The sequence below is a fragment of the Phocoena sinus genome, chromosome 7 (genome assembly GCF_008692025.1).
Source record: "Phocoena sinus isolate mPhoSin1 chromosome 7, mPhoSin1.pri, whole genome shotgun sequence".
NCBI classification, from domain to species: domain Eukaryota; kingdom Metazoa; phylum Chordata; class Mammalia; order Artiodactyla; family Phocoenidae; genus Phocoena; species Phocoena sinus.
The window spans coordinates 67,073,739-67,095,892 of record NC_045769.1 but is presented as its reverse complement, the minus strand read 5'-3'; the positions used below and the strand labels follow the sequence as shown (position 1 = coordinate 67,095,892).

At 37.1% G+C, this 22,154-nt stretch overlaps 1 protein-coding gene across 2 annotated transcripts in view; it reads right to left on the bottom strand.

Annotated features, from left to right (window-relative positions):
* The window catches only part of TTC21B (tetratricopeptide repeat domain 21B), a 91,917-nt gene that overhangs the window by 2,139 nt on the left and 67,624 nt on the right, over window positions 1-22,154 (bottom strand). The window contains exons 23-27 of one of the 2 annotated variants that reach the window (XM_032637929.1): window positions 14,278-14,428; window positions 13,925-14,086; window positions 11,652-11,847; window positions 7,585-7,809; window positions 3,521-3,641 (exon numbers count right to left, since the gene is read on the bottom strand). In XM_032637929.1, the coding sequence (XP_032493820.1) occupies window positions 3,521-3,641; window positions 7,585-7,809; window positions 11,652-11,847; window positions 13,925-14,086; window positions 14,278-14,428 (855 nt within the window). The remainder of the gene's footprint in view (window positions 1-3,520; window positions 3,642-7,584; window positions 7,810-11,651; window positions 11,848-13,924; window positions 14,087-14,277; window positions 14,429-22,154) is intronic. The other variant, XM_032637930.1, reaches the window with a different exon arrangement.

Sequence of the window (22,154 nt, the reverse complement as noted above, 5' to 3'; positions counted from 1 at the left end):
TACTAGAAAAGTCCCATTTGTTTCAGATTATGGTAAAAACTCATCATAGGGCAGTAAATGATAACACAGCTATTCATTTATACAGTACAGATTTACTTAACACGTCAGGCAAACTGGTTCCTTCAGTCACGAGGTTTACACTCCATTAGGAAAGAAAGTACCTTATTTAAGTAATTATGTAAGTATGTGAATAATTTCAAAACTGAGATAAATGCTGTGATATAAAGGTACAGGCCAAGAGCACTGTAATAAGAAACCTGGTTGGGGAGGGGGTGGGAGTCAGGCAAGGTCTGAAATCTGAAGGAAGAGGCATAAGGTAGACCAAGGGGGTGGGAAGCAAGAACACTGTTAGGCAAAAACTGCACACGGAAAGGCCAGTGGTAGAGGGAGACATAGCAACCAAATGGACCTGGAGTGCAGGAGCGGAGTGCAGAGCGGGGGGAGAGCGGCTCAGAAGACACTGGGTTAGTCATTAGATAGCCACATCAGCGATGAGTAACAAGCACCACAGTTGCTGATAGTGAAATGTCACATTTCAAATACTGACAATTTAGAGGAAAGTTTTAAGACATTCTTAACTGACTGTTGTTCTGTAACAATGCCATAATAGTAAGCAAACTAAGGAAAAGGACAAAAAAAGTGGACTCAATAAATAAGATACAACACAATGTAAAATAATATGTAACTAATAAATGAAATATCTTGCTTTACCATTTAGAAATATGAAAAAGGGAAATCTGAATGTTGCTCTTAGGCCTTAATCAAAGTACCAAAGCAAGTTTTTAGAATTTCAGAACAATGTTTTAAAAGAATTGCTGGCTAATGCAATCATACGGTAGCAAAAAGGAAAAAGAATTATCTAAAATTCATTGCATTCGATACACACACACACACACACACACAAATGAGAAATGTCCAAGATGAAAAAAATAAGTGTCAGAGAGGTAAACTTGGTATCATTAGAAAATAATTATAAAACAGATTAATAAATAGAGTTTATTAGAGACCTGGACTCAAGTCATAGGTTTCTTTCAGTCTTAGTGTCACCTCAGAAGAGTTATCTGAAAACAAGCCTTCTGTACTTCAAATTAGTTGATTTGAAATAGTTAAGAATTGCTAATGATGTGTTTGCAAACATGTGAAGTAAATTGAATTTAATGTTGAATACTTTCAAGCATTCACCTAATAAAGCCACTGTTAAGCATTGAAAAAAAAAAAGGAACATTTAAAAGGACATTTAAAAAGGAAAACAACATAAGATGTCATGCCAAACATGGAAACTAGAGCCAAAAACACCTAGACTTAACTTTTGGTTTCTGGCTTCCTGACTAGCTTTGAGACCTTAGACAAGTCACCTGAGCTGTCAATCTCAAGTTTCCTCATCCAAAAATGGAAGGATAACTCTGCTCTTAGTGTAAGTTTAAAGATCAAATGAAATACCTGTTGTGAAATGCTTTTAAAAATTTGAGTACCACGCAAATATTAGCATTTTTTTTCTGTGTAAACACTAAATTAGAAGCACAAAGTTTTCATATTGAAAGAAACCTGATAGAATCATTTCCTTCAAAAAACTTTAGAGAGGAAATGAAGAGCTAGAAATGGCGAAGAACACGTGTACCGCAGCTGCATGATACCTGTCAGGCTTCTAAGAATTCAACTCTTTAGAATCAGGAAAAAAAACGGGGGAGAGAGAAAGAGTGCGCTCGTGAACACGAACAATGTGAACAGCCTAGTGACTGTCACGTAACCTGGGAATGACTGAAGGGAGAAACATGACTGTGTTCTCCCCTCAGTGGATCTCAGTTCCTGGTGCCTTTCACAGTTACAGTACTCACGCCTGAATCCTATGAAAAGAACACAACCATGATTTGAAGGATTTCCTGACAAGTGAAAAAGTGAAATAAATGCATCATTAACTTGGCCAGGCAGGCTGCGGGTACTGGATGCAATGATAATCGTAAGGAAGAAACTGTGAGAATTAATTTAGAGCCTCAGAGAAATGCCAACTAAGGAGAAGTCAGAGGAACTGAAAAAATCACCTATAAAACACAAAGATAACACAGTGAAGGAACTACTGACTTGAAATCTCTTTATTTGCTGGTCTTCCAAGGAACAGAGTATTTAAATAACTGAGCTTCTAACTGTATTCCTTCTGGGGAAAAAAGCACCAAAATTAAATATATTTTAAGGATTTTAAGGAATGTTCATTTTACAAGCTGATTTTATTCTGTAAGACGCACAATATCTGAGAAGGAAGCGTTAGTTCCTGGGCTCTATACAAGTCTAGTAAAATAACAGACCTCAGAAAAATACAAGGTAGGGGAAGTCCTGAACTGACAGCAGTAAGTCTAAAGATGACCAATCTGACTGCATATTAAATCTGAGTCATCACTGTGCCACGGCTGCTAAAAAGACAGATGCCATCTTAGGTTGAACTATCAACTACTAAATGTCTAATTTAAAAACATAGCTTCGTTATACATACAATTCGTTCTTAAATCATACTTAAGAACTTGTCTGTTTCTGGCACAACAGGTCAAGAGGGACATGGACAAATAAAATTGCCTTTTCGAAACCTATTCGGCCGTGGAACCTCATCTCCTCACGCTCAACTCTCTGTTTTTAAAGAAATAACTATTAATATCTCAGCCAGTATTCCAAAGCAAAGTTTGGGAAATACTATTTGAGAGTTTCCAGGAGACAGCAAGGAGGGTGAAAGACTTGAAAGCAAGAATGGACAAGCACCTGAGGATGGTTTGGAGAGAAACTGAGGAGAGACAATGACAGAGTTTGCAGTTAGAGGGCCATTACGCATTAGGGCGGAAGGACTCTGTGGGTTGCTCCAGAGAACAGACAGGGCAGTGTCAACGAAGCCTATTTCAGTGCAACACAAAGAAAGAGAGGCCTGGGGAGGAGCTCCCTCACACTGTGGGAGACAGGAGTCACTAAGTATATTCCAGATGCTGCCCATCTGTTACAGATACTGGAGACTAGCCTTCCTCAAACCAATGGGCTACCACTGGAACCAAATGATGTTTATAGATGCTCAAGAGAAAAAAAAAGTTCCGTAGTCAAACTACTGTGGGAAACATGTCCCCTCTGTGATATCCATCACAGTATATATAAGGGTTTAGAGGCTTTGAGAAGTTCTGCAGTAAAGAAACCAGGAGGACTTGATTTGATGCAATGTCTTCCCACTTCCTTCACAATGGAACACCTTCCCCCCACAGCATCACCATTCTGGAATTAGAGGGTGAAGGGAAAGAAAGGGCAGAATTAGATCGGATGTCCTTTAAGGCGACTGAGGTGGAGTTTGAATCTCAGGAAACTACACCTAATAACTTAGTAGCTAATAATCTATTATAAATATAAAATTTATTTTTCAGACGGTCCGACAAAGGATGTTGGCTCTTAATGTGTATTTTGTCCTTAAAGAGAAAAAGCAAATGCATTTAAATGAAGATTTACATATAAAACCCACGTTTCCTGTGAAAACCTAGTGTCTAAATTTTAAACTCACCTACTGCTGGATTTGTCTGATTGCCATGTTTCCACGCCATCTCATAGTTTAAGGCAGCATCTGTATATGCTTGCTCTTTTTCCATAATGTATCCCATATATTCATAAGCTTTGCAGCAAGACTGAAGAAAAATGCAAGATGTATCAACAGATTATACTTGATATCACTAAGATTTTATGGAGTATATGACTATAGAGGTCAACCATATCAACTCATTTAAATGGCACATAAAACAGTGGTTTTCAACCTTGGCTACGCAATCCAATCATCTATGGGACTTAGAAAAAGATTCTGATGCTGAGCCCCTATCTCAAACCTGTAGAATCAGGATTTTTGGGTGAGAGGGAAGGAGATGTTTTATACATATACATGTACACTTTTTATTACAAATAATTCTAACACATATAGAAATTACAGTATGATGGACCCCCTGAACCCATGTCTTCAACAATGAACTCCTGACTGATACTGTTTCACTACTCCATACACTTGTCCTTCTGTATTATCAGATAAAAAACCCTCAGATACTACATCATTTCATCCATAAATATTTTAGTATGCCTTTTTGAAAATAAGGACTTTCTTTCAACATAACCACAAATTATCACACCTAAAATGTAACAACTCCTTGATATCACCAAATATCCAGTCACTATTCAAATTTCAAATAGTCTTAACATACTTTTTTGTTTGCATGTTAGGATGAGGATTCAAATAAGGGCCACACACTGTGACTGGTTGAAATGTCCCTAAACTTCCTTTTGATCTATAAGTCTCCTCTCTGTCTCTTTCCTTGCAATTAAATGTAGAAGAAACAAGAATGTTCATCCTAGAGTTTCTCACAGCCCAGATTTAGGTGAGTGCATCCTTATAGTGGTTATATAATATATTCCTATGTCACTGATATTTCCTGGAAATTGTATTAGATCTAGAGGTTTGTATCTGATTTTGACCTAAGGGGAAAGAGGTGAAACTACTTACTTCATAGATCAGTGCTCAACCGAGCCACACTGCTCCTTATGAAAAAGCAAAAATGCACAATGCTGTGTACATGTTTTTAGGTATTTTTTAATTGCTATTTTTTCCCAGAGTGTTAATTTTAAAAAATAGAAAAGTAGGTATATTAAAATTCACTGCGTTATTTTAAGTTTGAATATTTTTTCTCTTTATCATAATTTTACTTTCCTTATTTTAATGCAAGAAGATACATCACTAATATTTTCATGAAAACTATTAACCATTAAAAAATACACACAAACATGGATCAGGGCACACATTTTCCCTTTTTGCTTCAGGCTTCAATATAGCTCAGCACAGCACTGTAAGATCCTACCTGTTTTACCTTTTGATACTTTGTTAAAAAAATATTGCATTAAATGTCATTCATCCTGATCACTACATTGGACTGAGTGTTTATGTTCCCCCAAATTCATATGTTGAAATCCTAGCATCCAGTGTGATGGTATTAGGAGGTGAGGCTTTGGGGAGGTGAACAGGTCGTTTGGGTGGAGCCCTCCTGAATGGGATTAGTGACCTTATAAAAGAGACCCCAGAGAGCCCCCTTGCCCTCTTTTTCTGCCATGTGAGGACACAGTGAGAACTCATTAGTCTGCAACCAGGAAGAGGGTTATCACTACAACCCAACCATGCTGGCACCCTAATCTTAGACTTCCAGCATCTAGAACTGTGAGAAATATTGATAAATTTCTGGTGTTTATAAGCCACCCAGTCTATGGTACTTTGTTATAGCAGCATCAGTTAACTAAGATAATCACTGAGATTTTAAAAATATATATATATATATTTATTTATTTGGCTGCGCCGGGTCTTAGTTGCAGCACGTGGGATCTTCGTTGCTGGTGCGGGATATTCGTTGTGGCATGTGGGATCTTTTTAGCTGTGGCATGTGGGATCTTTTTAGCTGTGGCATGCGGGATCCTGTTTTTTTTAGTTGCAGCATGTGAATTCTGAGTAGCAGCATGTGGGATCTAGTTCCCTGACCAGGGATCGAACCCAGGCCCCCTGCACTGGGAGCACGGAGCCTTAGCCATTGGACCACCAGGGAAGTCCTGATAATTACTGAGATTTTAAGTGCTCCTTTAAATTTCGGACCTGGAGTGAGTGTTTCACCTGTGTCACCCCACTCTGACCCTCTCATAGATGGTGTGTTCTTCCATCACGTGACACATAATGTCTTGTGATGTTATACCCATTCATTAATTCATCATGGTTGGAAAATAGTGACATTCTATCACTCTTTCTTCATTTATTAGCTGGGAAACATCTATAATGAGAAACACCTCCTTTTCCACTATTTTATTTCCCAGCAGTATTGTTCATACAGAAAAGGCAGGATAGATGCTTAATTCTTTCCCTTTATTTGCCAGCTTTAGAAATAAGTCAGTTTATTAGCATATTTCAGTGGTGACAATTAGGGTTGTTTTTTTTTTTTGGATCTTTGTAAACTCATGGACTTAGACATATTTGGTGTGTTCCAACTCAATGCAGTTATTACTGATATCTAAAGTGTCTCAACTTTGGCTAGTGGGAGTGTCCTCAAGTTGGCTCTTGAGTCCCTGACATGACTCCAATTATCACTGATAGCTTCCTTGCCATCTGGTATGACAAGATGGTCTAGTGTCATCTTGCACATTTCCTGCCCCAGATCTGGATGATCTCCATTTTTTAATTATATAATTCAAAGTTTCTAAGCTCTGGTTCCTGAATTTCATGCTTCCACTACTGTCATGCCTCAGCAGTAGGGCTGACGCCTCTAAAGCAACCGTCATGTTCAATCATGCAATGTATTGCTGTCTGCATTCTGGCAAATTGAAATTCTATCTGCACTGAAACCTTAATTCCCATGAAATCTTGCTTAATCCTAGATTAGGCATGTAAGGGTTAGTTATTTGGCAGTTTAGATTTTTCAGAGCCTATTAATAAGTATTCTGTTTTTTAAGGCCAATGTAACTTAAATTACATGTATAATTACATAAATTGATAAATGGCTTGATATTTTAGGTTTTTAAAGTCCCCAAGAAAATAACTTAATAGTATTAGACGATCATGACTCCTCTTTGAAAAACAAATGATCTATTTTGTAATCTAACTGGCTCAAAGGGAATAAAACATAGATTTGCTGTGATTAAGATTTTGAAGTAACTGATAAGTCTCTATAAAGATAAATATCCTCAAGTTTCTAAGTTGAGCACAATTATTTCTCAATAAATAGTAACAAATTCTTAACTTAAAACATGTTATAAAAAGACATCCTTTTCTGGGCAATTAAATACCAAAATGCACTGTTAGTAAAGAGCCTTAAATTCTAAGGACTTGAAGATTTTCAGTTTTCTACCTAAGATACACACTTTTCTACCTAAGATACACACTTTTCATTAAACAAATCAAATTAAATGCTTAAAACACTTTTCCCTACAAAATATATTATGCAGAGTGGATTCTAATAATGAGAAAACAACACGCAGCTGCAGTCAGTTCATCAGGAGTATTTAACAGGAGGGACAGACGTCTGCAATTAATGCTCTTCTGCAACTTTCATTAGCTCTGGGATGAGATGGATAATCACAGGCAAACGCTTGACATTCCAAAACACTTTCTGTAAGTAGGGCAAACCACAGCTGAAACCTGAAACTGCAGTCTCTCTTTCTTTATTTTCAAAGGCAAATGGCTTCTTTTTTATTACTAATATTTATTTCCTGATTGTGGTAAAAACAAACATTTAATTCTCTAAAAACACACAGAAATCCCTAGAAATGGACCAACACTCTATAAAAACTTATATAGAGGGCTTCCCTGGTGGCACAGTGGTTGAGAGTCCGCCTGCCGATGCAGGGGACACGGGTTCGTGCCCCGGTCCGGGAAGATCCCACATGCCACGGAGTGGCTGGGCCCGTGAGCCATGGCCGCTGAGCCTGCGCTCCGCAACGGGAGAGGCCACAACAGTGAGAGGCCCACGCGCGCAAAAAAAAAAAAAAAAAAAAAGCCTATATAGAAAGCTTATACAACAAAGGCTACCAATTATTTTTCACTCCTCAGTCACCTACCCTATTATGACGCAGGCACCTTTTTAACAGCTCTTCTGCCATGTCGTACTTTGCTGATTGAATATAAATGTCAGCCAGCAGCAGCCAACTCCTCTCAAAGTCCTCAGCATCAATAGGATTCCAGTTCATTTTTGCAATCCTTTTCAGCTGGTTTCGGGCTCGTGGAGTTTGTTTCAAGATCATATAAGCTGTTGCCATTCCCAAAAGTGCTGGAATATGATCCTTCTATAAGGAAACAAGAGTTGAGACCCCCAGATACACAAACATAAATGTGCCATGTTTAAAAGAAAAACACATGGAAAGTAGCAAGTGCTACATAATATAAGGACCGGCCTGTGGATTCTATTGCTGGCTTCACTTAAATACTGCGATATGGTCATTATGTAACACATCCAGTAACCTCAGGCTACCAGGAGGAACCATCTGGTCCAGGTAGTTCAGTAAGAATGCAGGTGCGGTAACCACGCAATTCCAGACAATTAGGAAAACTTCTTTAGTGAGACTGACTGGTTGTTTTGGTTTTGTACAGAAACAGAAAAAATAAAATTCTATCTCATTGTAGTCCTAATTGAACATTTATGTTTCAGATTCAGCATTCTGGCTCCTTAGTTCTTTCACCTATAAAACAGGACTTAACAGAATGATTTACCTGCAAATGATATTCCTTATCTATACTGACTTCTATTGCTCTTTTCCTCCTCCCTTTTCATTTTATTCAAAAGTCTCTTCTCCCAATAAAGTTTGGTCAATGAAATGTTATAAATAAGGCATGCAATTAATTAATCATTTGGAAACTATATGAAATAAACTCATGCCTTAAAATATGCTTTTAGATTTGGAGTCTGCAGCTCCTTGATAGTAACTATAAAAGATGATATTCTTTTAGACAGAGCTCAGAGTCAGAAAATGTCACTCTGCGAAACCAACAAGCTATTAAGAATTGGTATAAAATGGAGACCATTAGCAGTCTATCCAGAAAACTAACATACCTAAGCAGTTGTGTGTATGAATCTGATAAAGTGCTTCTCAAATTTCAGCAGAGGGACCGTGATGCGTTTATAAAGAGAAAGACTTCCATTTAAAATATAAATAAAAGATGAGAAACTGTGATGTAGAAATTATAATATCATGACTATAATAAAGGTGCACTGTAAGACAGCAAGTTTCAGTAACTAATAACGAACAGAAGGAGAGCGGAGTGTTAAATAGTTCGATGTCCAACACTGATCATGGTTGGAAGTCAGAAATAACCCTGGAATAGAGAAGGGCAATTCACTAGAGTCTGATGAACATGGTTTGTAGGAATATAAAACTTCCTTGGGTCTAATTTTATGTCTATCAGTCAACTCCCAATATGTAATTTGTTCTCCTGATTAAGGAATGGCAGAAAGTTTTTTATTTGAATGCCAAATACCACCAATTTGGTAGTAGATTTTGAAGATGTGTGGGATATTATTAATTATTGAACAGTATCCCCCATCCCAGGAGGGCTAGGGAGGAAAGAAAATACAGACCTACTATGCATTTGTCAGCCAGATCCTAGGACAGCCCAAGAAGAGAAGGGTCCTGGAAAAATGTCCAGACCTATTCACATACTAAAAATATCCCACACTATACCTTTAAAAATAAACTCTCTGATTTAAAAATCACACACTTTGAGTTTGATTAGAATGAATCAACTCCTCACAGCTTGAAATCACGCCTGAGTGAACTGAAGAATGCTTTCTAAAACTGCAGACTTGCATTCTAGCCCCCGCACTAGGCCCATGATGCCTTTTCTGGTGCAGACATCCTAAGATGTTCAGCCAGCTTTTCTCTCTCTGTCCCTCTGAACTGCAACAACTTTACATCACAAAAGACAATACAGCTCTATTATAAACAGTGTACCTTTATGGTTCAAGGTGAGGGGAAGAAAGGAAGGGGAAACATTTTAGCTTGGGTTTAATGCTTCTTCCACTGGTTCCTCCCATGTCTTCCTGTCATTTTTCAATCAATGTGAAGGCCACATAGTGCTGTGAATCTACCCTATGCTTCGATGCCTCCCTGCCTTTGTTCACATTTTCCCCTTAACTTAGAATGCATTTCCTCCAACTCTGCCTGTGAAAATGCAATTTACCCTGGTTCTTCTTAAATCATACCTTCTTCCATGGAAGGGGTCTCTCAGCTCTCCTTATACTATCTCCTACAGCAGTGATCCCCCAACCTTTCTGGCACCAGGGACCAGTTTCGTGGAAGTCAATTTTTCCACGGGCGGGGGGCAGGCGGGGGGATGGTTCAGGAAGTCACGCGAGCCACGGGGAGCAGCAGATGAAGCTTCGCTCGCTTGCCCGCTGCTCCCCTCCTGCTGGCTGGTCCGGTTCCTAACAGGCCCCGGACGGTCCGCGGCCTGGGGGTTAGGAGCCCCTGTCCTACAGCACTGTTATTTGCAACTTTAGGACAGAATGTAACAGATTTTGCTTTGCATTACACTCAGTATCTGTGTCTCATCTTCCCTAGACTACGAGAAACTTGAAGAAAGGGTCTATATGTGGTTTATCTTTGTGATTCTGACTATGCTCAGCACCTACCGGTTACTTAATGAATATTCATTATATTTAATATATGCAGCCTAGGAGTTAAAAGGGAAAAATGCAAGATAAAATTCACTTACTAAACTTCAACTCATACATCAGTCTTTGGACAGTATGGCCAGTAAACAGATTTGAGGACCGTATATTACTAATCACATATGTAAGAATGATAAGAAAAATAATGTAGTCTCAGCAAAACAAAGAACTGGCACAGTCTCTCTAGGAAACAGCTGTGATGTCACTTACTGCTTTTAGTGTTCTCTCTCAAACCTCACAGTTTAAACTCTCCTTACATGATAGAATGTTACCTCCCAACATTAGGGAGCTATGACACCTTACTTGCAATGGTGCTTTATCATGTTTTACAGATTTTCTTAGACTTACAGGACAGTCCTATTTCTGGTTCTGTCAGCTGCTGTCATCCATCTGCTGCTGCAGTCAATTCAACTGAGCACTGCTTCAATGTCAGCAGAGGGGCTCTGATTGAGGATGGAACTGGGCCGCTGCTGCCTTGCTGTTTTGTCCCCAGGGCGGCTTACAGTGGTGGTTAAGTGCCACCTTGGATACTTGCACCCAAACAACAACAGGAGTTGCAGGTTTTCCAAAGCCCTCCAGGGTCCTGGGAGGCAGGGGGGAGGGGTCACTGTAGGAGGTTTTGGTCATTTACTGCTGCTGCTGTGACCTCTGAACCACAAGAAAACACAGCAAAATTCTGTACATCCTGTGAGAGGCCCCACATGAGTCTCCCATGGCTTACAACACCAGTGAGTAGAAGAACATGAAATCCCAAGTGCGTGCTTAGAACTAGCTACTACCAACTGTTGATGGGATGGGTACCTAGAATTCCTTCCTTAATACCAAGTAATTGGAGAAATACAGCACTGTGTGAGGGAAGGAGAAATAAAAGGCCCAGAGGGTGAGAAGGGCAGTGGATCTGAATGGGCTGAAAAGAGGAGAAAGCCTTTGATCTAATAGTAATAAAATAATTTATTATTATTTAATATTTATTCCTATTATCACAGGGGGTGATTTCAGTGTCACTAAAGAACATCATTATCTGCATGACTGAATTATAAGTTGTCACTACTGATCTCACTTAGCTCTAGAGCTGGAAAAATTTCAAGTTCACGTAAGTGAAAAGGTGAGATATCAAGGCAGCCAGGTGTTTGTTTTCACTTAGTAAGTTAACCTAGGCTACACTTAACAATACAGAGGATAAAGCCATTCCCTTGAGAATTAATTTATGCCCTCTTGCAGAATTTCCCTTCTCTAGAACTCACTGTTCTAATAGAGATAAACATAACAACACGTCAACATGTAACAATGTCTCCTCTGAAAACAAAGGTACATGATGTAAAATCATACCAAACTATATATCTAATTTTTAATAATAGTAAATAATGAAGTCAATCTTCAGAAAACAAATAACTAATTAAGTACATATTTCAACACAACCAAGGAAAGCTAACATGAAGTTGAAAAAGAAAATCTACTAACCTCTGATGTTGCTATTTCAGTGAAGGTATTCAATGCCTGCTCGACATTAGATTTCTGTTTGGTAGCCATTAGGCAACAGTTTTCCATTATGCGAAGCTGCACGTGACCCTGAACAGTCTGAGGTTTTAGTTCCTTAAGGAGCTTTTCTGCTGTTCTCACTGCTAACTGCACAGACTCTTGCTTCTCAGTTGAATTACTGTATACAATACAAAATAAATCTATGTCTATTACTCATTAAGTAAAATTCATTGAGATTAGGGTACATTGGTTTCTATTTTTCTCACCAATTTAAAAGTAATCCTACTGAAGAATGTCACTCATGCTCTTCTAATACAAAGTAAAGCACAGTTACAGTTTTAAAAACAAAACTAACATAGCTTCAATAAAACACCATTAAACATTTATTCATTTTAGACTGAAAACAAAAATTGGATACCGTCCACCTGTGGTAAATGTGTTCATTTTAGCTAATATAAAACTAGAATTCAGGGTAAGTAGAATTATACAATTATCAAATAGCATACCTACTCAGAAAACGAAAGAAAGAAGGGAGACTATAAAATACTGTAAATCAACTATATACTTCAGTTAAAAAGTAATTAATTAAAAAAAAGGAGGGAGCAGAAAGTAACTAACTGTGTTAAAGCACTTCCTACGTGCCAAGCACTGTGTTATTTCATTCAGTGTATGTTGAATCCATTTTACATATGAGAAAACCAAGGCTCCAACAGATGAAGTAATTTGCCAAAGATCACATAGCTAATAGATTTGAATCTAAGTTTGCCAGACATATAAAGTATACTAATGTTCCTCACACAGTTGCCTATTAGGTTCTCAGAAAAGAAATTCTTTACTTGTCAAGAGGTTATAAATTTTAAGTGCAATAATTTGAATGTGTAATAGCAATTTTCTTATATACATACCCACACCCAGATATAATGTATAAATAAATCAATTAATGAAAGGAAATTAAATTCTTAAAGCCTAATCACTAAAGCTATTGATCTTCTCCTCAGGCTTTTATCTTCTCTAAAACATTTTACACTGTTGGTAATCTTCTTTCAAGCTCCCCTCCTTTTGTTTCTTCTGTAAGATTACAGTTTTCCTTCTCTTTCCACCAGTCATTGCCCTATCCTTACCTCCCTTCCTCCGATCTCCTTAAATGTCAGCACACCCCAAATTTAGTTCTCAGACTTCCGTCACTACATTCTACTCGAAAAGAGGCCATTCATGGGGTTCCAACTACCCACTCTGAGCACCTATCCCCCAAATCTGTATCTCAAGCTGTGACCTCCCTTCTGAGTTCTATATTCCAAATTTGGTGTTTTCAACCTATTGCTGAAGATTTCCATGGGGACAGCCTATAGTTGCAAAACAGAATGTTTCCTTAACCTTTCTAAAACAAACAAAAATTAAAAATGCCTCTCCCCCGCTCTAAATCTTTCAATGGTCTCTGTAATCCAAGCCTTCAGGACTGCCACTGAAACCTCTCAGCAGTCAGGTTTTCATTTCTCCCACTCCTCTATGCAGCTCCCCCTGACTGCTCTGCACTATGTTTTCTATGAATTCCTGCAACACTTAATAACAATTTAACTCACTTCTGTTTTGTTGCAAGATTGAATGGCTTCAGACACTGTCTTGCCGACCAGGTAAACTGCATGCATGCTCCTGGGGGCAGAAATGACCTCTCCTACTCCCCTTACACCCTTATACACTCCCCACCCTGCCTTCCCTGACCCTGAGGAGAGGGCGAGCAACAAGTGCAGCCTAACAGAAGTAGAACCACTTACCCGCAGTGCACCACAGTGGCCAACAGCTGGCGCTCTGAGGCCAGGGAGGACTCAGTCTAAATCTTGCCTCCACCATTTTCTAACTCCATCACGCTAGGTTAACTTGGAGCTTTTTCACACATTGTTAAAGGGAATAAATAAGGCAATGCATATACAGTATACAGCCAAGATCTGGCAGAGAGCCATCTGTGAAGAAGTTATTATTATGCGGACAATTTTTGCCAAGGTAATCACACACTACGATTCATTCTATTTTCCACAGAGCAATTAGGGGAGTGTCTTCAATAGCATGTCTGTTCTGATTTAGAAAACCTTCTAAAAGTATGTCATGCTTGTTTCAGAGAACAGTTATTCCCAGCTATGATTTATTCGCTAAACTGCCATTAGTGCTATCCTGGAATTTAGTTCTCTTTTATAAGATATCCTTGATTATCCGCAACAAGTGTTTATGGAAAAAAGAGTAACTTGTCAAATACTACTCACCCCAGGTCTCCATCCAGATTTTCAAATACTTCACCTCCAACAGTTTCATTATCTGGATTCAAACAGATTTCTATCATATTATAAAGGGCATTCTGGCCCCAGTCACTGTCTTTCCGAGCCTTATTAAAATGTCGAAGGGCATCATTTGGTTCTCCAGTATACCTTGTTAGATGTTTAAAAAGAATTACTTATTGCAATCACTAACTACAAACTTTAAGTCGTTTATAATTTGTTTTGTAAATAAAACTATTATATTTTAAAATATAGAATTTTTAAAATTCAAAGTGTATTCTACTTTAGTCACAATGAGGAAAATAACCTATTATGTAGAATTTATTTGCCAATAAATTTACCAAAGATATAATCCTTTACAGTACTGAAATCCTGGCTCCAGTTTTGCTCTGGAGTTACGTTTCTCAGCCATTAAGAAAAATCTTGGAACATCCTCAAGTTTTCCACATCTTCTTAGGAGATCAATTAAACGAGATAATGTCATATAATTATCTAGAAACAAAGAACATTTCAGTTATGGACATTTTATAGCTTTTGCTTTGATGGTTAAAATCCTACTTCATTAAAGTATACTTTGCTTCAAATGAAGTGCAATTTAAATATAAATTTAAATTTAGTGCCTTAGAGGTTGTAAGTCTCTAAAGAGACTGCACAGACAATGGATGATTTATCAAATGATAAGGGATGGGTTGGTCTGTTCACAGTGAGAGAATGTTCAATATAGGCAAATCTATAAAAATGTACATTTGTTGTGTCTTACTTTTCAATTGTCATTCCTGGGACCCAAACCTAGAAACAGCCTCTGTATAATCTAAACTCTTTAATGTAAAATTCAGGAGGATCAATTTGACTGCACAGGAGAAGTCTACCTCTGAGACCTGCTTCCCTACTTACTGCAGCTAGGAAGCGGGTGAGAACAGTACACGTTGATGATAATGTTTAGGGTGGGCAATAATTTTACTCCAGACTTGCCTTAAGGTGTACATGTACCTAACACACTCGATACCAGCTTACCCTATTATAACCTTAACATACTAGTCCCAGTATTTTAATCCTATTTTATCTTCTAAGGAAAAAGAACTAGTTATTTAGTCCCAGGTATAATTTCCTGCCAGGTTTCTAGAATGGCTTCTTCTAATTCTATTCAGTTCTTTCTCATCACTAAGATACTAAATTTTGAGAATCATGTTAATACATTTTAAGATAGTGAAAATAATGTATGGACACTTTAGAAAATCTGGAAAAGTACAGAAAAGTATAAAGGAGAAAAAAACCACTCATATTCCCACCAATTAGAGATTACCATATTTTGGTACTTTTCCTGTCATATATTTATGAGTAAAAAAATCAATCTATAAATATTTAAATGTAAACAGTGAAATACGTTGCTTACATATATACAAAGTTGGAGTCACACTTGGGGTTCTGATTTTGATTCAACATTATATAGTAAACATTTCCCAACTGTCATTAAATGGACTTCAAAAACACTTTAGTGACTGCACAATATTCTATTATATTGATGGCTCACATTTTATTTCTCTATAGTTGTGTTTTTTATGTATTAATGTCTGGGCTCACAAGTTTCAATTAGCATAGGACTCATAGTAGGGAATTTATAAAAATCCTTATTTATATAAGCTATTTGATTCACTTTGATAGGGTGAATTCCTAGAATTAAAACAAACACACTAACAAAAACTTTTAAAAGAAATTTATCCTGTTTCTATTTTCCAAGAAAAGAGAAGATACCATATAATCCAGCACTTCCACTTCTGGGTATATACCCCCAAGAACTGAAAGCAGGCACCTAATCAAATATTTGTATACCAGTGTTCACAGCAGCATTATTCACAGTAGCCAAAGGTGGAAACAACCCAAATGTCCACCAATGGACGCATGGATAAACAAAACATGATATATACATAAATGGCATATTATTCAACTTGAAAAGGAAATTCTGACACGCTACAACATGGATAACCCTTGAAGACATTATATGAAGTGAAATAAGCCAGACAAAAGAGGACAATACTGTATGATTCCACTTGTATAAAGTATCTAGAGGAATCAAATTCATAGAGGCAGAAAGTAGCTGGTGGTTGCCAGGGCCTACAGGGAATGGTGAGTTAGTGTACAGAATTTCAGTTTGGAATGATGAAAAGGTTCTTGAGATGGATCATGGTGATGGTTACACAAAAATGTGAATGTACTTAATGCCACTGAACAATACACTTAAGAATGGCTAACATGGCAAATTTTACATATGTTTTAGCAAAATATCATTAAAAAAGGAACCTCTGTAAGCTTTGCATCTACTCTTTTACATGATGTCAAAATAATCCAGGTTGACATCATCATTGGCCTTTTAAAAAATTTTTGTTGATGTATATAGTTGATTTACAATGTTGTGTGAATTTCTGCTGTACAGAAAAGTGATTCAGTTACACGTATATATACTTTTTAAAATATTCTTTTCCATTGTGATTAATCACAGGATACTAAATATAGTTCTTTGTGCTATACAGTAAGACACTGCTGTTTATTCATTCCACATATAATAGCTTACCTCTACTGACCCCAACCTCCCACTCCAGCCCTCCTCCAGCCCCCTCCACCATGGCAACCACAAATCTGTTCTCTACGTCCTTGAGTCTGTTTTGTAGATAGTTTCGTTTGAGTCATATTTTAGATTCCACATATAAGTGATATTATATGGTATTTGTCTTTCTCTTTCTGACTTACTTCGCTTAGTATGATAATCTCTAGTTGCATCCCTGTTGCTGCAAATGGCATTATTTCATTTTTTATGGCTAAGTAGTATTCCATTGTATATATGTACCATATCTTCTTTATCCATTCCTCTATCAATGGACATTTAAGTTGTTTCCCTGTTTTGGCTACTGTGAATAGTGCTGCTATGAACACAGGGGTGCATGTTTCTTTTTGGATTAGAGTTTTGTCTGGATATATACCCAGGAGTGGGATTGCTGGATCATAAAACGTAATTCTATTTTTAATTTTCTCAGGAACCTCCATACTGTTTTCTGTAGTGTCTGTACTAACTTACATTCCCACCAAAAGTGCAGGAGGGTTCCCTTTTCTCCACATCCTCTTCAGCATTTGTTATTTACAGATTTCTTAATGATGGACATTCTGACCAGTGTGAGGTGGTACTTCATTGTAGTTTTGATTTGCATTTCTCTAATAATTAGCGATGTTGAACATTTTTTCACGTGGCTATTGGCTATTTGTATTTAGTCTTTGGAAAAATGTCTATTTAGGTCTTCTATCCATTTTTCAATTGGGTTGTATTTTTATTGTTGAGTTGTATGAGCTGTTTGTATATTTTGGAAATTAAGCCCTTGTTAGTTGTATCATTTGCAAATATTTTCCTCCTTTCTGTGGGCTGTCCTTTTGTTTATGCTTTCCTTTCCTGTGCAGAAGCTTTACCCTTTCGAAGAACCAGCTCTTGGTTTTACTGATATTTTCTATCTCTTTAATCTCTATCTTATTTCCTTTATGATCTTTATTATTTCCTTCCTTCTGCTGAGTTCAGGTTTTGTTTGTTCTTTTTCTAATTCTTTTAAGTGGTATATTCGGCTGTTTAAGATTTTTCTTGTCTTTTGAGGAAGGCCTATATTGCTATAACCTTCCCTCTAAGAAATGCTTTTGCCATACACCATAGATTTTGTATGGTTGTGTTTTCATTGTCATTTGTCTCCAGGTATTTTTTAATTTCCTCTTTGATTTCATTGTTTACCCATTGGTTTTTTAGCAGCATGTTGTTTAGTCTCCATGAAACCGTTTTTTTCTCATTTCTGTGATTTCTAGTTTTATGCCATTGTTGTCAGAAAAGGTGCTTGAGATAATTTCTAGACCCTTAAATTTGTTGAGGCCTGTCTTGTGCCCTAATATGTGGTCAATCCTAGAGAATGTTCCATGTGCACCTGAGAAGAATGTGTAGTTTTTTTGGATGTAATGTCCTGAACATATCAAGTAAGTCTGACTGTTTGACTATATCACTTAGGATCTGTTGCCTTAGTGATTTTCTGTCCAGAAGACCTGTCCATTGATGTGAGTGGGGTGTAAATGTCTCCTACTATTATTGTATTCTTGTCAATTTCTCCCTTTAGTATGTTTTATGTATTTGGGTGCTCCTATATTAAGTACATATATGTTGATGAGTATAAAATCCTCTTCTTGTATTGTTCCTTTTATCATTATATAGTGTCCTTCTTTATCTTTATGGTCTTTGTTCTAATGTCTATTTTGTCTGATATGAGCAATGACACTCCTGATTTCTTTTTATTTCCATTTGCATGAAATATCTTTTTACATCCCCTCACTTTCAATCTATGTGTGTCCTTTGCCCTAAAGTGGGTCTCTTGTAGGCAGCATATTGTAGGCTCTTGTTTTCTTTATCCAATCTGCTACTGTGTCTATCGATTGGAGCACTTCCTCCAACTGTGCTCTATCGATTGGAGCACTTCCTCCAACTACATACATAGTTATTGATACGTACTTATTGCATTTTAACCTTGTTTTCCCATTGATTTTATATTTCTGCTTGGTCCCTTTTTTTTTTTTTTTCCTTTTGTGGTTTGATTATTTTCTTTTGTATTATACTTATGTTCTCTTCTTTTTGGTTTCTGTGAATCTAGTGCATGTTTTTGACTTGTGGTTACCTTGTTTTTCAAGTATGTTAACCCCATCCTATATCTACTTGCCTTAGACTGGTAGTCATATATGCTCAAACACATTCTAGGAAATGAAAAAAAAAATCCACTTTTTCTTACTCTCCTCACCCATCTTTTTACATCTTCATGTTGTTCCTTTTGCTGTTCATTGTGGTTATCATCACTTTCACAGAAATTTTCTGATTTTTTTTTTTTAAATCTGTGTACTGGCTTATTCAGGTGATTTGCTTTCCAGCTGTGTTTTTCTCTTTCCTATATATTCTTACTTCTTTTCTATTTAGAGAAGACTTTTCAATATTTCCTTAAGGAAAGGTTTAGTATTGCTGTATTCTTTTAGTTTTTGCTTGTCTGAGAGTTTTTTTTTTTACATATCAATAAAGCTGTTTTTATATATATATTTTTTAATTTTTATTTTATATTGGAGTACAGTCAAGTGTTCAGCAAAGTTGATTCAGTTATACATACACATGTATCTTTTCCCATTTAGGTTATTAGAGAATACTGAGCAGAGTTCCCTGTGCTATACAGTAGGTCCTTATCTATTTTAAATATAGTAGTGTGTATGTATCAATCCCAAACTCCCAATTTATCCCTTCCCCCCAACCTTTCCCCTTTGGTAACCATAAGTTTGTTTTCTAAGTCTGTGAGTCTGTTTCTGCTTTGTAAATAAGTTCATTTGTATCATTTTTTTTTGGATTCCGCATACAGTGACATCATATTTGTCTGTTTGACTTACTTCACTTAGTATGATAATCTCCAGGTCCATCCATGCTGCTGCAAATGGCATTACTTTGTTCTTTTTATTGGCTGAGTAATATTCCATTGGATATATGTACTACATCTTCTTTATCCATTCATCTGTTGATGGATGTTTAGGTTGCTTCCATGTCTTGGGTACTGTAAACAGTGCTGCAGTGAACATTGGGAAGCATGTATCTTTTTGAATTATGGTTTTCTCTGGATATATGCCCAGGAGTGGGACTGCCGGATCATATATATGGTAGCTCTATTTTTAGTTTTTTAAGGAACCTCCATACTATTCTCCATAGTGACTGTATCAATTTACATTGCCACCAACAGTGCAGGAGGGTTCCCTTTCCTCCACACCCTCTCCAGCATTTATTGTTTACAGACTTTTTGATGATGGCCCTTCTGACTGGTGTAAGGTGATTCCTCATTGTAGTTTTGATTTGCATTTCTCTAATAATTAGTGGTGCTGAGCATCTTTTCACGTGCCTTGTGGCCATCTAAATGTCTTCTTTGGAGAAATGTCTATTTAGGTCTTCTGCCCAATTTTTTGATTGGGTTGTTTGTTTTTTTGCTATTGAGCTGCATGAGGTGTTTGTAGATTTTGGAGATTAATCCCTTGTTAGTCACATCATTTGCAAATATTTTCTCTCATTCTGTGGGTTGTCTTTTTGTTTTGTTTATGGTTTCCTTTGCTGTGCAACAGCTTTTGAGTTTAATTAGGTCCCATTTACTTGTTTTTATTTTCATTACTCTAAGGAGGTGGATGAAAAAGATATTGCTCATATTATGCTGAAGAGTGTTCTGCTTGTTTTCCTTGAAGAGTTTTATAGCATCAGGCCTTATATTTAGGTCTTTAACACATTTTAAGTTTATTTTTCAAAAGGGTATTACATGTACCAAAATGTTCACTGAAACTCTATTTACAACAGCCAGGACAAGGAAGCAACCTAAGTGTCCACCAACAGATGAATGGATAAAGAAGATGTGGCACATATATACAATGGAATATCACTCAGCCATAAAAAGAAACGAAATTGAGTTATTTGTAGTGAAGTGGATGGACCTAGAGTCTGTCATACAGAGTGAAGTAAGTCAGAAAGAGAAAAACAAATACCATATGCTAACACATATATATGGAATCTAAAAAAAAAAAAAAAAAAAAACGGTCATGAAGAACCTAGGGGCAAGATGGCAATAAAAACACAGACCTACTAGAGAATGCACTTGAGGATATGGGGAGGGGGAAAGAGTACGCTGGGACAAAGTGAGAGAGTGGCATGGACATATATACACTACCAAACGTAAAATAACTAGCTAGTGGGAAGCAGCCGCATAGCACTGGGAGATCAGCTTGGTGCTTTGTAACGACCTAGAGGGGTGGGATAGGGAGGGTGGGAGGGAGGGAGACACAAGAGAGAAGAGATATGGGGACATATGCATATGTATAACTGATTCACTTTGTTATAAAGCAGACACTAACACACCATTGTAAAGCAATTATACTCCAATAAAGATGTAAAAGAGAGGGCGTTAAAGAATGTTCTAAGTTCATTCTTTTACATCTAACTGTCCAGTTTTCCCAGCACAATTTACTAAAGAGATGTCTTTTCACCATTGTACAGTCTTGCCTCTTTTGTCATAAGATTAATTGACCATAGGTGCATGGTGTTATTTCTGGGCTTTCTATCCTGATCCATTGATCTATATGTTTTTGTGCCAGTACCAAACTGTCTTGATGACTGTAGCTTTGTAGAATAGTCTGAAGTCAGGGAACCTGGTTCCGCCAGCTCCATTTTTCTTTCTGAAGATTACTTTGGCTATTTGGGGTCTTTTGTGTCTCCATACAAATTTAAAATGTTTTGTTCTGTGAAAGATGCCATTGGTAATCTGCTAGGGATTGCAGTGAATCTGTCAACTGCCTTGGGGAGTATAGTCATTGTGATAATATTGTGATCCTTCCAATCCAAGAATATGTTATATCTTTCCATCTGTTTGTGTCATCATTGATTTCTTTCATTGGTGTCTTATAGTTTTCAGAATTACAGGTGTTTTGTCTTCTTAGGTAGGTTTATTCCTACTTTAATATTTTTGATGTGATGGTAAATGGGATTGTTTCTTCAATTTCTCTTTCTGATCTTTCGTTTTTAGTGTATAGGAATTCAAGAGATTTCTGTGTATTAATTTTGTATCCTGCAACTGAATTCATTGATGGATTCCAGTAGTTTTCTTGTAGTATCTTTAGAATTTTCTACGTAGAGCATCATGTCATCTGGAAACAGTGAGTTTTACTTCTTTTCCAATTTGCTTCTCTGATTGCCACAGCTAGGACTTCCAAAACTATGTTGAATAAAAGTGGCAAGAGAGGACATCCTTATCTTGTTCCTGATCTTAGAGGAAATGCTTCCAGCTTTTCACCATTGAGTATGATGTTAGCTGTGGGTCTGTCATATATGGCCTTTATTATGTTGAGGTATGTTCCCTCTATTCCCACTTTCTGGAGAGTTTTTATCATAAATCGGTGTTGAATTTTGTCAAAAGCTTTTTCTGCATTTATTGAGACAATGATAATGGTTTTTACTCATTTGTTGACATGGTGTATCACGCTGACTGATTTGCGGACACTGAAAAATGTTTGCATCCCTGCGATAAATCCCACTTGATCATAGTGCATGATCCTTTTAATATATTCTTGGATTTGGTTTGCTAGTATTTTGTTAAGTGTTTTTGCATCTGTGTTCATCACTAATACTGGCCTGCAGTTTTCTTTT